The 15,917-nt window shown below is 40.5% G+C and overlaps 1 protein-coding gene across 2 annotated transcripts; it reads left to right on the forward strand.

Annotated features, from left to right (window-relative positions):
• The first annotated feature begins 608 nt into the window (after positions 1 to 608).
• On the forward strand, positions 609 to 14,547 carry dnmt1 (DNA (cytosine-5-)-methyltransferase 1). 2 transcript variants are annotated; one of them, XM_058378141.1, is made up of 35 exons: positions 609 to 850; positions 1,682 to 1,724; positions 2,451 to 2,558; positions 2,649 to 2,892; positions 2,994 to 3,066; positions 3,151 to 3,235; positions 3,332 to 3,372; positions 3,476 to 3,530; positions 3,635 to 3,718; positions 3,820 to 3,929; positions 4,019 to 4,137; positions 4,216 to 4,308; positions 4,391 to 4,542; positions 4,617 to 4,804; positions 5,494 to 5,508; positions 6,043 to 6,223; positions 6,397 to 6,494; positions 6,874 to 7,027; positions 7,171 to 7,286; positions 7,582 to 7,780; positions 8,781 to 8,914; positions 9,030 to 9,209; positions 9,512 to 9,736; positions 9,865 to 10,057; positions 10,237 to 10,327; positions 10,417 to 10,548; positions 10,660 to 10,942; positions 11,436 to 11,577; positions 11,684 to 11,850; positions 11,930 to 12,107; positions 12,599 to 12,794; positions 12,877 to 13,040; positions 13,651 to 13,767; positions 14,053 to 14,143; positions 14,238 to 14,547. In XM_058378141.1, exons 1-35 carry the CDS (start codon positions 804 to 806, stop codon positions 14,273 to 14,275), a joined length of 4,536 nt encoding a protein of 1,511 aa, XP_058234124.1. In that variant the 5' UTR covers positions 609 to 803; the 3' UTR covers positions 14,276 to 14,547. The 2 variants fall into 2 exon arrangements, with proteins under 2 accessions (XP_058234124.1, XP_058234125.1); XM_058378142.1 differs by lacking the exon at positions 5,494 to 5,508.
• The last annotated feature ends 1,370 nt before the right edge of the window (positions 14,548 to 15,917 follow it).

Below are 15,917 nucleotides of genomic sequence, written 5' to 3' on the forward strand. Positions count from 1 at the left end.
TAATGGGATAATAATACGGCCGCTGAATTTCGTCATGACTAACATTGTAAAATGTATAGTAAATTTAAATAAAACTTGGTCCGAGTAATTTTAATGTGACCATAATTAAAAAAAAATACGTTGTCTTTCTACTTTTTTCACCAGCGTCCAATATTGGCAATGATTTATTTTACATATATATAATAATTTACCATTATTATTTTATACTCATATAATCACGGATAAGTGTAACATGTGTAACACTTAAAATATGTCCTTAAAAACCCAACGTGTGACAGTAATTAAAACATTCTGATTCTATACATTTTTCGAGGATCTGGCAACACTCCAATACTATCCATCATATGGTGGCCTCTATGGTGAAACGTCACTTTGGACCATTCCATTACAAACAGAGGTGTTTTGAATAAAATGATCTGGGTAAAAGCATAGCGGTAAAAAGAAAACTGACATCTGTTTACGACGCATAAGTTACACATTAGTAATTTTATTTATGTACTACATTTCAAATGTAATTCGATAAACAGGTTGTTTATTTATTTGTTATTTAGCACTCCCGTTCACCCTATTCTTCGAACTCGTGGTACGTCTATATTACCCGCGCGAAAAGCGGCCCGCGCGCGCACGCTCACACACGGCTGCTCTGAAGTGTTTAAAGCCGCGTCCCGGTGCTGCGGTAAAGCCGTGCTGCTGCTGCTTCTCTTATCCCTGTCTGTTTTTATAAACCTGATCGATTTTAATCACTGTATTTTTTAAAAACAAATTCTCTTAGCCTGTACTTCCTTGTCGTTTTATCTGCTGAAATGCCTACCAGGACCTCGCTGTGTTTGCCGGAGGATGTGAAAGAACGGTATGTTAGCTTAAAAGAAAAAGACAGAACAAAATGGAGAATATGAAAACAGCGAAACTGTGTGTCTTTGAGTCTGTGACCGATCTGCAGCACACACAGTTAACTAGCAATTGCTGTAAATCACGCGGGGTTGTTTTTGTATAACGAAAAAATTAGCTGGCTAGCTAGCAGGCTTTGCTCTTCCTGCAGCACTGAGCTCGCGTTAGCTTGCTAGCTGGCTTCTTGTTTTGGTCTCCGTGTGTGTTAGCATGCTAGCTAACTTGGCTCACGCGCCCGCTGTCATCCAGCAGGCTGAATTTGGCGCCAAATAATAATGGCTGCTTACTGTTATTACCCCGCGTGTCAACTCCCCCATTTCATTTGGCCTATTGATTTGCCCTTAATAACTGCAAACTCTCCTGACACCCGATATTCAGAGCTAGTTGGCTTTTCGTGCACGAGCAGTCTCTTATTTTATCCCATGATGTTTGTTTTTATAGCTAGTAATGTTGGGAGTCAATTAGAAGGCATATGACGTGAGGCTGGGGCGGTATGACGGTTTGATATCATTATCGCGATACTTCATTTAAAACAAAGATAATTGACCAAACTTCTAAGCATAGCTCAGAGCGTATAAACTGTAGATGGTGTCTCCCATGTTCACTGTTATTTCTGCATCATCATATAGACTTAAAAGTAAGGTTTGAAAAGGAGAGATTGTTGACCAGACATGAATAACCATTCATCCAAGTACTAATGGATCCCTTTAAGAAAACATTTTAAATACTGTTAAATATTTTTTACACATTGTATGTGGCTCTAACATTGCCTCTCTTTTTCTAATACTTCTAGACTGCAGGCGCTGGATAAAGATGATAACAGTTTGTCAGATGAGGTACGTACGTAAGCCCTTGTGAATTTGAAGAGACATGACATTAAGCTGTCGTGTATAAATAATTTTTTCAGGTTGGGTATTGTCCCAAGAGAATTCCTAATTTTTTCATTTTAACAACCCTTCTTAATTAAGAACTACACCGATCCGGCTTAACATTGAGCACTGATCGGTGAAGTGAATAACACTGATTATCTCCATCATGACACCTGTTAGTTGGTGGAATATATTAGAGGCATCAAGTGAACATTTTGTCCTCAAAGTTGATGTGTTAGAAGCAGGAAAAATGGACAAGCGTAAGGATTTGAGAGTTTGACAAGGGCTAAATTGTGATGGCTAGACGACTGGATCAGAGCATCTCCAAAACTGCAGCTCTTGTGGGGTGTTCCCGGGCTGCAGTGGTCCGTATCTATCAAAAGTGGTCCAAGGAAGGAACAGTGGAGGACTGGCGACAGGGTCATGGCTAGCCAAGGCTCATTGATGCACGTGGGGAGCGAAGCCTGGCCCGTGTGATCCGATCCAACAGACGAGTTACTGTTGCTCAGGTGAAGTTAATGCTGGTTCTGATAGAAAGGTGTCAGAATACACAGTGCATGATCGGTCAGGGCTGTTTTGGCTGCAAAAGTGGGAGCAACACAATATTAGGCAGGTGGTCATAATGTTATGCCTGGTCGGTGTAAGATCTTATGAAACGTTGGCGTGATGGATAAATGTACATGTCCTCTTTAGGATTGTGTGAAGGAGAAGCTCAGGTTACTGCAGGACTTCTTGCGTGATGACACTCAGGTTCAGCTCAAAAACCTCGAGCTCAAGCTGAAAAACTCCGAACTTACCACGGTGAGTGGCGGCGCTTTTTATTTCTATATATATAAAAACACTGAACTGGTAAATGGAACCTCTTGCTTACACAATCGATATTCCATTTAGGAGGTATACACGTCTGAAGTGAAAGCTGTGCTGAAGAAGGTTTTAAGTTTGGGCAAGGAAGGTCATGGCGATGGGGCGGAGCAGAACGGGCACTCGAACGGCTTATCTGAAAATGGATCTCATAAAGATAACTGTGAAAAAGAAGGAGCCATGGAAGCTCAGGAGCAAGGAGAAACCATGAAGTCTCCCAGCACATCAAAGGGAAGGGGTGGCAGGCGCAGTAAAGCAGACTCCGAGCCGAAAAGTGAGTAATCGATTACGTTTTACTGCAGTCCGCTTGTCAAAGTTTTTTTTAAAACCCATCACCTTTTAATTTGTTTAACTTTTCTCTGATCCAACTGACAGAATCTCCTGTAAGCTCAAGGGTTACACGCAACTCTGGAAAACAACAAACGATTCTGTCAATGTTTTCAAGAGTGTAAGCACTAAAATCTCAAGTTAATTAAAATGAATAATTTCTTTTTTGTATCATGAAGTGACCAGTTTGAAATTTCTTCTCTAGGCCCAAGCGCAAGTCTGATGAGGTGAACGGTGAGGCTACAAATGGTGATGCAGAGGTTAACACTGAGGAAAATGATGCTGAGGAGGTAGACAACAGTGTTTTCTCTGCTTAAGTACCAAAATCTGATTTATTTATTTTTTTCAATTGTCTGTTTTTGTCTCTTTCTCTCTTTTAAATGAAGAGCCGTGAAGAAAAGCGTCTTAAAACGGAAGTGGAAGAGAAGTAGGTTTAAAATTAAGTGTACTTAATTCAAGGCTTTAAGGCGTTCAGCTGTGAGAAGTCGTCATTAATGCCAAGATTGTAAGAACGTCTTTTTACTTCTCAGACAAACCACTGAAAACTCCAATGCTGAGAAGACCAAGCCTGTGAACACAGCCAAGGTGATGCTTTTCATTTCACTTTAACTTTACCTGACCTCTGTCCAGCATGTGATCCCATCATTCACTGTCTCTCAAGCCTCTAATGTTCCTTTCTGTGATTTCAGACTCCTCCACCCAAGTGTCCTGACTGTAGGCAGTACCTGGATGACTCTGACCTCAAGTTTTTCCAGGGAGATCCTGATGATGCGGTAATAATTTACTCCTGTTCCTATGTTCATGCTGGGGGGATAAAATAAAATACTTGTTGTTTTTCCTACATGTATTAATCTCCCTTGTTTCTTATTGGTAGCTTGATGAACCAGAGATGTTAACAGATGAGCGTCTTTCATTGTTTGATTCAAATGAAGATGGATTTGAAAGTTATGAAGACTTGCCTCAACACAAAATTACAAATTTTAGGTAAGAGAAGGTGTTTTTGGTCAGATCTCTTCAAGTTCCCACTTTTCCATTTGCTACATTTTTTTTTTTATTATTTTGATTTTGTTCAGTGTCTATGACAAACGTGGCCACCTGTGTCCTTTTGATTCTGGACTCATCGAGAAGAATGTTGAATTGTACTTCAGTTGTGCAGTCAAGCCCATCTATGATGACAATCCTTGTATGGATGGTATGTTTGGCTGACCCAGCAATATTAAATGAGGTATATTTGTCGTCCTTTGTCTGAAATTTTAAATTTGTCCACAAGGTGGTGTACCTGCCAAAAAGCTGGGTCCAATCAATGCCTGGTGGATCACTGGCTTTGATGGAGGAGAGAAGGCTCTGATTGGCTTCACCACAGGTAGTATTACGTGTCATCATTTTAACTGTATTACAATCTGTGTTGTTGGCTGCTCATGGTTTCTATCTATTGCTCTCTACAGCATTTGCTGACTACATCCTAATGGAGCCAAGTGAGGAATACTCTCCAATCTTTGCGCTGATGCAGGAGAAGATCTACATGAGTAAGATTGTGGTTGAGTTTCTTCAGAAGAATCAAGATGCTACATATGAGGACCTCCTGAACAAAATTGAGGTTGGCATTCAAAGTCAAAGGTAATAGTCCATAGTTTAGCAGTTTTCTGAAAGTGTGCCGTTATCCCTTTACAGACCACAGTCCCCCCAGCTGGGCTGAACTTCAATCGCTTCACTGAAGACACACTCCTGCGGCATGCCCAGTTTGTTGTGGAGCAGGTGGAGAGCTACGATGAGGCCGGAGACTCTGACGAACAGCCCATCATTGTTACCCCATGCATGAGGGACCTAATCAAACTGGCTGGTGTCACCCTGGGCAAGAGGTAGGCTGGGGATCATGGGGTGTTGTAATGTGTTCGATTTAATGCTGGAAAAACTGCAGTTACCTGTGGGTGGTCAACTTTTAACCTTGTTTAGGATGAGAGGTGTGCTTATAGTGCAGAGGTTTGATTTTGTTAAAGGCCTCTTGGGTGTGTTGTGGGGGGGGTGTGGGTTTTCTCTTTTTTTCTGGAACAATTAAGAAACCAAGGAAAGTTTGGAAGTTGTGCGAGCTTTGCGGCTTTCCTTTTTTTGGCAGCTGTGTTGAGGAAGCTATATTTGTGCATTTTAGATTTAGGCTTAATCCTGACAGGTGTGAACTGGTTGCAGTAATTAGAAATTATAAAATGCACCTATAAAAATGTTTGTTAGATGTATATTTAAGATGCAGACCCAAAATACTGTAAATTGGTTAAGCTAGACCCATCAGAACCACAGAAGTTGGCCTTAAAAATGTGTACTATTGCATCTACCAGAAACATTCTTATAAATGTCTCGGTACATAGATGGTCATGTATTTTCTCCTTATTTTCAGTCTAAAGCTGATCTTTGTTCACTTATTGTCAGAAGCTGGCATGGCGTTAAAGAAATTGTTTATCTAATTTGATATGTGGGTTTGGGTTCTGTTTTACAAATGGTTTTGCTGCTGCTTGTGCCATGTTGTCTAATGCTTCTCTGGCATTCCCTAATGCAGCATGCTGCTGTACTGGTAGGTAAACTTTAATTTGCGCCTCTGGAGTATTTGATTTTTTATTTATTTTTTTTGTGGTTTTGATGCTGACTTGCAGTAGGAAACACTTGCCAGATCTAATGACTGGCAGTAAGGGATGGGTGATGTAGCAGTCGCACTGCTCAGGATGTACTCTTGGTCTAAGTAGTGTGTGTTATGGATAATTTGTTAAATATGGCTGAAAATCATCATCTAAATGACTTGGTGGATGAACGGTTCTTTAGAGCAGGGGTGTTTAATCTTTTCATCCCAAACAAGATTTAAAAACCCCTGCTGTAGGTTTGGAAACTTAAATTTAAGGTCTTGAATTTTAATAGTGATTTGTAAAAGCTTGCATCACCCTGCCCTGACTGAGCTCTGCATTTACTTTTTTTTTTTTTTTTTTTCCTCCTGTCATAAACTGCATGTCGTCTTCTCTGCTTCGCTATAGTAAATGATCTCGTCTTGTCATTCAGCTGTGTTTGTGTTACTAATGTGGTTCCCTTTTCTCCCATTTTACCCCCCCTCTTCCAGGCGAGCGGCCAGAAGACAAGCTATACGTCATCCAACAAAGATCGAGAAGGACGTCAAGGGGCCGACAAAAGCTACCACGACGAAACTTGTGTACCAGATCTTTGATGCCTTCTTTGCAGAGCAGATTGAACAGAATAATAAAGAGGGAGGAGTCAAGAGGCAGCGCTGTGGTGTTTGTGAGGTGAGCTTGAATTTGCGCTCAAGCCCGGAGTCAAGATTTTCGAGACCCTGTAGCATGCAGTTGCGTTGTGTGCATATGCACTAAAAACCATTTGGAATTTGGCTTAATCTGGGGGTTTGCCATGATCATTTGGTTTTAATGTGTGAATAAGTTTTTACTGTATTCCCCTCCAGGTGTGCCAAGCCCCTGATTGTGGTAAATGCTCTTCATGTAAGGACATGATCAAATTTGGAGGCAGTGGTCGCAGCAAGCAGGCCTGTCAAAAGAGGAGGTATACATGGCTTTCCTAGATTTTTTGTTACAACAGTGGAGTAAATAAGCTGTCCTCCACTGTTTAAGATTTGTGGTTATACCTTGTGGGGAAAAGTCGGCACAATTTGTGCCATGCTTAAACATGGGCTTATCTACAGTGAGTCCGTGTGTAACATTGTGGGTACCTTGCACTCTGTTCTCATACTTTCCACAGCCTGTTTTGGTTGTGAGTAATGCTAATGAACACCAGACACCATTCAGTTAAACAATCTGCTGTCTGTTGAAGGGAGAAAATGGTACAAACATTTTGTCTCCATTAAGTAACCTTTTTGCTCATAAATTTATCATCTAAGCACACTGCTTGTAAATGCAGCTAAACAGATGTACACTTTATTCAGATGCCCCAACATGGCAGTGAAGGAAGCGGAGGATGATGAAAATATTGATGAGGATGATGTCTTGACGCTTCTTAAAGATGCATCAAAGAAGATGTCTCAAGCTAAGAAAAAGCAGACTAAGAATAAGATCACCTGGGTGGGAGACCCCATTAAGGTATGTGCACATGTACACCTTGGCTGGTTTTTGCTACTTGAGGGTGGGGGGAATGTTAGGCTGCAGGACTGATTCATTATTAGGCAATAAACACACTATGTTGTGGTGTTGAATGATCCATTTAAATGTCCCCGCCCCCACAGACGGAAGGAAAACGTGACTACTATATGAAGGTACGTGTGGAAAATGAGGTGCTGGAAGTTGGAGACTGTGTGTCTGTCAGCCCAGATGACCCCTCTCATGCACTCTACCTCGCCAGGTAACTAGTGCTTTATCATTGCATAAAAGGCAATTTTACTTCCAAAATTTCCACATTTCTCAAACTGAAATTTTTTGGGAGGGATAGACTAAACTAATGCTGGATGTTTATCCTTTGAGTTGGCTGGATTGTAAAGTAAGAATTTGAAAATTTTACATATTTTGGATGGAGATTTGTTTCTCATGCATATGAATGTTGGATTCTTGATACTTAAGATTATTTATGAACATGGTTATGGTCAGGTTTTGGTTTTGGCCGGTCATTAAGTTTTACGTCTTACCATTTATTTCTTTAGGATTACAGCTTTATGGGAAGAGGATGAGAAGATGTTTCATGCGCACTGGTTCTGCCGTGGCACAGACACCGTTCTTGGAGAGTCCTCAGACCCTCTGGAGCTCTTCCTTGTGGATGAGTGTGAGGACATGCAGCTGAGCTTTGTGCTTGGCAAAGTTAATGTGCTATACAAGGCTCCTTCAGAGGACTGGTTCATGGAGGTGTGTGATTGCTCCTTGACTCTTTACTACACACAGCTGATGGATTTGCACTGGGTTTTAGGCCTAGTCCACATGTACATGGGTATTTTTAAAAACAGTGTTTTTAAAAAAAAAAAAAAACTGTCGAGCGTGCAAATCCAACAGGTGGCGATATAATCTCAACTGTAAAGCCATGTTGGCCAATCAGAAGCCTGAGACGCTGACTTCACAAGCAGTGTTGCCAGATTGGGTGGGTTATGCCCAATTGGGCTTCTTTTGGTCACGTCTCACCGGGAAAAAGTGCATTGGGTGGGGTGATGAAATCTGGGCTGGTTTTTGATGGAACTGGTGGATTTTTATTTTTGACTATAAACATTTTATTAATTTTCTATTCAAACGAATAAATAAAGTATGTTTTGTTGGTAATTTAATTGTATGGTTCAGTTTGGCCAATAAGGTTCAGAAGAGTCCTGTCCAGTCAGGCTTCAGTCTTGATTAGCGGGTTGTTGTAATCCATTATACTCGTTGACCCGATATCTTTGTTATTGTATTAGTTATAATGGTACGCAATATGGGCTGCGTTTTTTATTTAAATGGGCAAGTTTTAAGCTGTAGTTGTCTTCAGTCCAATCTGGCAACCCTGTTCACAAGCCAAAAATCTCTGGTTTCGCTCTCTACATAACACTGCAACCGGAGTTTTTAAAAAACTTCACCCTGGCAGGAGTTTTCAAAAATGTTCGGTTTCAGTGACCTGATCCGTTTGCATGTGGACGAACAGCCAAACCACAAAGCTGCGGTTTTAAAAATACCTGTGTTCATGTGGATAGGACCTTAGTATGCAGAAATTTAACTGCAGAATTTTGAAGTTAGACTTAATGTGCTTTCTGATATTACAGAGAAACAGAATAGAAATGAGTTTGATTTCAAGGATAGAGACAGTAAATGAATTTGTTCAGTCATGCATATTTAGTGTGGAGATTTGTACATGACTTTTTAAACTGGTCACCTTTTTCCCCTTCAGGGTGGTCTCATTGAGGACATAAAGGTCATTGATGATGATGGAAAAAGTTTCTTTTATCAGCTCTGGTATGATGGGGATTTTGCTCGTTTTGAGACGCCACCCAAGGTCATCACAGAGGAAGACTCCAAATACAAGTTTGTTTTGGATATTTATTAACAACTGAACAAAACTGGTCATGGTATGAATTTGTTTAGCTGGAATTTTTAAATGTAATTTTTGCTCATATTCTGCTTTATTGCTTGAATTCAGGTTCTGTGCCAGCTGCACTAGAAATAAAGAGCAACAGGAGCAGGAGATGCCTCGTGTATTTGATCCCCTTGAAGATGAGGAGAGTGACACTAAAATGTTGTATTCCCTGGCTTGCCTGAAGGGGGAGCAGTTCAGAGTGGGAGATGGTGTATACTTGCCACCTGAGGCTTTCAACTTTGGGTAAGTGAACAACGAAGGAAAAATGAGTTCACAAAGTTTATTTACAATTTTTTTTTTCACCAGATGTATATAGCAAGTTGTACAGGAGTCACATTTACTAATTTAAGCAAATTTTTTTACCGTATGTGTCTTGCACACCAGATTAAACTCATTTGTCAAATTAAACTGTGTCTTGACTAGACAACGTAATACTCTAGATGAAACTCTGTTGTACTATTGGACATGCAAAATTAACTTTTGGAATAGATGCAGGTTCTGATCTTCTGGCCAGAATTTCACTTGTCGATTAATCTGTATTTCAGGGTGAAATCTGCAAGCCCAGTGAAACGTCCTCATCGGAAAGAGGATGTGGATGAAGACCTTTATCCAGAATACTACAGGAAGTCCTCAGACTACATTAAGGGATCCAATCTGGATGCTCCAGAGCCATTCCGTATTGGACGCATTAAAGAAATTTTCTGTACGAAGCGCAGCAATGGCAAGCCAGATGTATCAGAAGTCAAACTGCGCATCTACAAATTTTACCGGCAAGTATTAATGAAACGTGATTAAAATGAGCTTTGGTCCATAAGTTTCATTCTGAGCAACTGATCACGATTTTCTAATTTGTAAGCTGCTATACATGTACATGAATTTTCAAGACTATTCTTTACAGACCAGAGAACACTCACAAGGGGCCAAAGGCTGGCTACCACACTGATGTAAACCTAGTTTACTGGAGTGATGAAGAGGTGTCTGTGAACATGGCAGATGTACTGGGTCGCTGTCGTGTGGAGTATGGTGAGGACCTGGTGGAGAGTGTGCAGGAGTACTCCAGTGGTGGACCCGATCGGTTTTACTTCCTAGAGGTAAAACTGGAAACAACTTGAGTGAATATTTCCAATAGCATTCAGCCATAACTTATCAGTTTTATTTTTTAATGAGCACTGTCTTTCCTTAATTTGAGTTGTTTAAAGTAATTGAAGGTTTTCAAATCTTATTCTATTAAAATATATTGCCGTCAAACACAAGGTCTTATTCATCACAGGCCTACAGTGCCAAATCAAAAACCTTTGAAGACCCACCAAACCATGCTCGCTCTGTTGTAAACAAAGGCAAAGGAAAAGGAAAGGGAAAAGGTATAGAGAGCTCACTTTTGAGTTATGTAATATTTCTACATCGTGTGCACACACTGTAGGTATTACTACTTTTTTCCATTTATGTTTAGGTAAAGGGAAAGGAAAAGCTTCCTTACAGGATGCCCAAGAGCAAGAGGCTCCAGAGCTTAAAGTCCCTAAACTGCGCACACTGGATGTATTCTCTGGCTGTGGTGGTCTGTCTGAAGGTTTTCATCAAGCAAGTAGGTCCTAGTCATCTGCAGTTCTCCCTATACAGGCATTTCTCCAATCTCCCTTTTGAATAAGCCAAATTTATGCTTTTTTTTTTTTTTTTTTTTTTTAAAAAAAAAAAGATATCTCTGAGACCCACTGGGCCATTGAGATGTGGGATCCTGCTGCTCAGGCCTTCAGGCTGAATAACCCAGGCACCACAGTGTTCACAGAGGACTGCAATGTTCTGCTCAAGCTGGTAATGTCTGGAGAGAAGACCAACTCCCTTGGCCAGAAACTCCCACAGAAGGGTGATGTGGAGATGCTGTGTGGAGGGCCGCCTTGCCAAGGCTTCAGTGGAATGAACCGCTTTAACTCGCGCACTTACTCAAAGTTTAAGAATTCCCTTGTTGTCTCTTATTTGAGGTCAGTATAAACATTGTCCACATGTTGTCCTGTGTCTGAAAATATATTGTATAAATTAACGTCCCTGAGTTTTTAAGAGTAAAATATTAACTTGCATTGTCGGTTTTGTTTTTAATATTTTGGGTTTTTATGATTATCAAAACCAATTTAAGGGTGTGTGAGGCTTAGCAATTTTAATCATTGCTCAACAGTAGGTAGCTACTATGTCATCAGATGCCAAAATCTGTTATAACCACAGTGCTTATTTTACTGCCTGTATTGTCAGACCAGACTAAAGTTATCTTGTTGGAAGTGAACTCGTTGGTAGCCGTTATTTTTGCATCACTACTTAAGTAGCAGTCAAGCTGGACTTGTGCCATACTGCCTTCTTGCTGTTTGGTCTACATCATAAAATGGAATGTCTCACACTCTTAGGGACCTCTTTCTCTGCCTGCAAGAATTTTCTTTTTGGCAACGTTTACACCTCTGCCTCATGCATGCATTTTCTGTTTAGTTACTGTGACTACTACAGGCCAAAGTTCTTCTTGCTGGAAAACGTCAGGAACTTTGTGTCCTTTAAGCGCTCCATGGTCTTAAAACTCACTCTGCGTTGCCTTGTGCGCATGGGCTACCAGTGCACATTTGGTGTACTACAAGTAAGTGTTTATGGTACTGATTAAATATACAGAATGAGAATTTGGTCCCTGTTTATTTTTAAGTGATTCACATTACTGTTACTTCATTTTTGTTTGTTTTTTGTAGGCGGGGCAGTATGGAGTGGCCCAGACACGACGCAGGGCAATTATACTGGCTGCTGCTCCGGGTGAAAAACTCCCACGCTACCCAGAACCACTGCATGTGTTTGCTCCAAGAGCATGCTCCCTCAGTGTGGTAGTTGATGACAAAAAATTCGTCTCCAATGTCACCAGGTAACTGCTCAAGCTTTTCTCTTTTTTTCTTCCCTTTTTCTTTCCTAGGTTTAATATTTGTCTTCTATTATTTTCTCAGAGGGAATGGTGGTATTTATCGAACCATTACAGTCCGGGACACCATGTCTGACCTCCCAGAGATCCGTAACGGAGCCTCTGCTCTGGAGATCTCCTACAATGGCGAGCCACAATCTTGGTTTCAGAGACACATTCGAGGTGCACAATACCAGCCCATTCTCAGGGACCATATTTGTAAGGTTAGTCTGTCTTTGTGGTTTTCTTAATGCCCATTGAGGGATGAAGGACTTTTAGGCCTTTTTATTTATTTTACTTTGAATCCAGATATTTAAAAAAGCACCACAGGTGTTGGATTTGTCAGTGGTTACTTGAAGAATCATGGAAATAAATTAAAGGTTACTACAAACTCCATGTAGGCAACAAGTTGCCACAAATACTTTTTTTCTGAAAGTGTTTATTCAAAAAAGTATAATGGCTGACTGGGAAATTTTTACTGCTTTCATTTCATGGTTTGTCTGTTCTCAAAGGAAAATCCTGGCTGTTAGTGGTAGTCATGTGCTACAGCTGGGTTTAAAACTGGTATGATTTTGGATCTTTTTCTTTCCAGCTTCATGGCTATAGGTGGTGTAGCTTCAATATAGTTCGGCTTTGGGATATTTACCAAAACTAGTCCTGTGCTTTGTATAACTCGGACATGTTTGTTTTACTGTGTCCTTTTTGATGCTTACAGGACATGAGTGCTCTGGTCGAAGCACGTATGCGTCACATCCCCCTGGCTCCAGGCTCTGATTGGAGAGACCTGCCTAACATTGAGGTGCGGCTACGGGACGGAACAACTACAAAGAAGCTTCGGTACACACACTCTGACAAGAAAAATGGCCGCAGTGGCACTGGTGCCCTGAGAGGCGTGTGTACTTGTGCTGAAGGTGTGTAGACACAAATGACACTTGTAGAGATGTGCAGAGATGCCAACAAACTTCATGACACCCGTTCTTTCATCCCCATAAGGTAAACCATGTGACCCAGCAGACAGGCAGTTCAACACACTGATCCCATGGTGTTTGCCTCACACGGGTAATCGTCATAACCACTGGGCTGGTTTGTACGGCAGGCTGGAGTGGGATGGCTTCTTCAGCACCACTGTTACGAACCCTGAGCCTATGGGCAAGCAGGTACAGCTCTGAACACCTAGGAAACCTGGACACTGTTCAGTACTCGTATTGAAAGTCTATAAAAATTAATGACAGATGGATTTGATTCAGTTGTATGGTACATTATTTTCTGTCAGTTTAATTGCTATGCATATTGTTGGTATTAAAATTTGGAGTTCTTTATGATGAAGTACAGTGCATACATGAATTTTCTGGAGCAAAAACCTCACTTCAATGATCTAGAAATGAATGTGCACAGAAGTGTGCAAAGTTCAGTAGTTTGTTCCTGATATTAGCTGCTTTAGGAAAACTTGCCTAGAAAGGCCATCAGATAATGCAAGATGCAGTCTTCGAGGTGATTTATAGTCAGAATCGGAGCAGGAGTAGGTATGTTTTTAAATCTGTATGATGTACTGTAGAAATCATTACACTGGTGATGAGAACCTGGACACTTATTCCACTCCTTACAGTTCACTTTCTTGATTTATTGAATCATATTATTCACATTGTGTGCATTTGACCTGCTCTTTCCAGTTTAATCCTCCTACACATGGACACCAGTTAACAATTCAACCAGTTATAATCCATGTTGGTTGATTGTCCTGCAAAGTAATTCCTAATTGTGTTTCAGGGGCGTGTGTTGCATCCAGAACAGCACCGTGTGGTCAGTGTTAGAGAATGTGCTCGCTCGCAAGGTTTCCCCGATACGTACCGCTTCTTCGGCAATATCCTGGACAAACACAGACAGGTATGGATCCTGCACCATGAGCTGCAATCAGACACTTCACTGGAAGTGTAGCAGCAAGCAAGTGTGCACACCACCTTATCTGTGCTAGTGATTGTTTATGTGCACCTTATCCTTTTAGCATAGTATGTAGACAGCAGAGTTTGACAGTTTTTAATTTAATATTGTACAGTTAAAATGTAGGGTTTTTTAATTTGTGATTTGGTGTTTACTCCCCACATCCCACCTACCTTTACTTTATTTTGCATTTGTTTTATTCATTTATTTAAATTTTCTACCTTTTGCTAGGTTGGAAATGCAGTGCCTCCACCTCTTTCCAAAGCCATCGGACTTGAAATCAAGAAATGTGTCCTGGAGAAGATCAAGGAAAATGCTACAGGTATGTTAATGTATAAATCTTGAATGAATCTGAGCCGCCCTTATGAAACTGGAGAATTAACTTTTATTCTCTACCCCCCCCCCCCCCAATTTAGAATCTGTGAAACAGGAGAAGATGGAGATGTGTGAGTAGTGCTCCTGAGTACTCTAATTCCACATGGAGGTTTCTCACCTCCCACTTATTCAGCTCATTCCATTAACCCATGTGCTGGTGTCGAGCCTGGCCACTCAGGTGGCCTCTCTATGGACGTGCGGTTTGTGCAGTGCCATTTAAAAGTGAGGTTTTATTCATTTTCTAAATGTAATTTTAATCGTGTATTTGCAATCTCCACTCTGAGGTGTGGAATAAATTCTATGTAGTTTTTATATGTTGTAATATTTCAAATAAAGCTCTTATCAACTGGATGTCTTATTTGTGTAAATGTGTTTAGTAAAATGGATTCTAGTGCATGTCATGCTACAATTATTTGAGTAGTTTTTTTTTTTTTTTTTTTTTTTTTTTTTTTTCTGGTACAAATTAGCAATAAAATGCTGTGTACTAAATGAAACAGCTTCTGCTAATGACTGAAGGTGGTCTGTTTTCAAACAGGTGTGGACAGTGATGCAAAAATTCATATCATATGCACTTGAATGAGGAACATCTGTACACCTGATCATTCATGCAGTTATTCAATCTTCTAATCTTGTTGCAGCAGATGAAATGAATGTTATCCAGATATGGGTTAGTTTTCACCTGCAGGGTTTTATGTAATACATTTTCACCCTTCTGTGTAAGCTCTTAACTGTTATGCAGAACAATCCAAATACTGAAACCAGTCCATCAGGCACCAAGTTGTTTGAACATTTTAAGTGATGCTCTCAATTGTGTGATTTGTGCTGATGCCGCATGATTGTACAGGCGTGCCTCATAATGTGGCTGTGTGTATAAGGTTAAGGTGTTGGACTATGGATCAGGAGGTTATGAGTTTGAATCCCAGCTCCAACAAGCTGCCACAGCAGGGCCCCTGAGAAAGGCCCTTAACCCTTAATTGCTCAGTTGTATAAAATAAGAGAAAGTCACTCTGAATAAGGGTGTCTGCCAAATGAAGTTTCTCAATTCAGTTTGGATGTGCAAATCTACAAAAGCTGTTTTTAATGTAGTTTATTTAACACATGCAATTAAACTATTACACTTAGATGCCAGTTTACATTTCTATTTGCTACTGGCTTACACTCTGTGGCCTGTTGAATGTTTCAAAACATAACTATCAAAGTTCCTGTTATGAAGCTGTTACCTTTAACTTTTATACTGACCTATTTTTCTCTTCTAATATGAAAATGCCACTTATCCCATTTCCAAGAAAGAGTCTCCTGTGTCTGTTTAAAAACATCTCCTTAACCAACACCTTCATTTAGATAAGAGGACTCAACATGACTACAGTGCACATCATTCACACCAGCCTCTGCCCACAGCGAGCACAGATGAACTTGTACTGAGAATTTCACACCATATCCGCTTTGCTTTCTGCATGTGTGTCTGCACTGAATGTTTCATTTTGACTGAACTTCCACTAACCGAACGCTAACCCCTAACCACACACCACACTCCTGCAGATAATTAATAGTAAAAGGGAGAGGGGGGGGGGGGACAAAAAACAAAATTAACTTATAATGCTATTGGAAATACTCTCTCATTTGGGCAACATGACATTTTTTTAAACAATGGACCTTTCTAAAATAGAAAATAACAGGGCTGTCTGGCTCACTTGCATGTTCAAATCATGTTCCCTTTTACC

Source organism: Hemibagrus wyckioides, linkage group LG24, assembly GCF_019097595.1.
Source record: "Hemibagrus wyckioides isolate EC202008001 linkage group LG24, SWU_Hwy_1.0, whole genome shotgun sequence".
NCBI lineage: Eukaryota > Metazoa > Chordata > Actinopteri > Siluriformes > Bagridae > Hemibagrus > Hemibagrus wyckioides.

Coding starts and splice junctions, on each gene's coding strand:
- dnmt1 (XM_058378141.1), top strand. CDS start 804: ATGCCTACCAGGACCTCGCTGTGTTTGCCGGAGGATGTGAAAGAACG. Junction 3,067..3,150: donor CTGTCAATGTTTTCAAGAGT/GTAAGCACTAAA, acceptor TTTCTTCTCTAG/GCCCAAGCGCAAGTCTGATG. Junction 6,495..6,873: donor CAGGCCTGTCAAAAGAGGAG/GTATACATGGCT, acceptor CACTTTATTCAG/ATGCCCCAACATGGCAGTGA.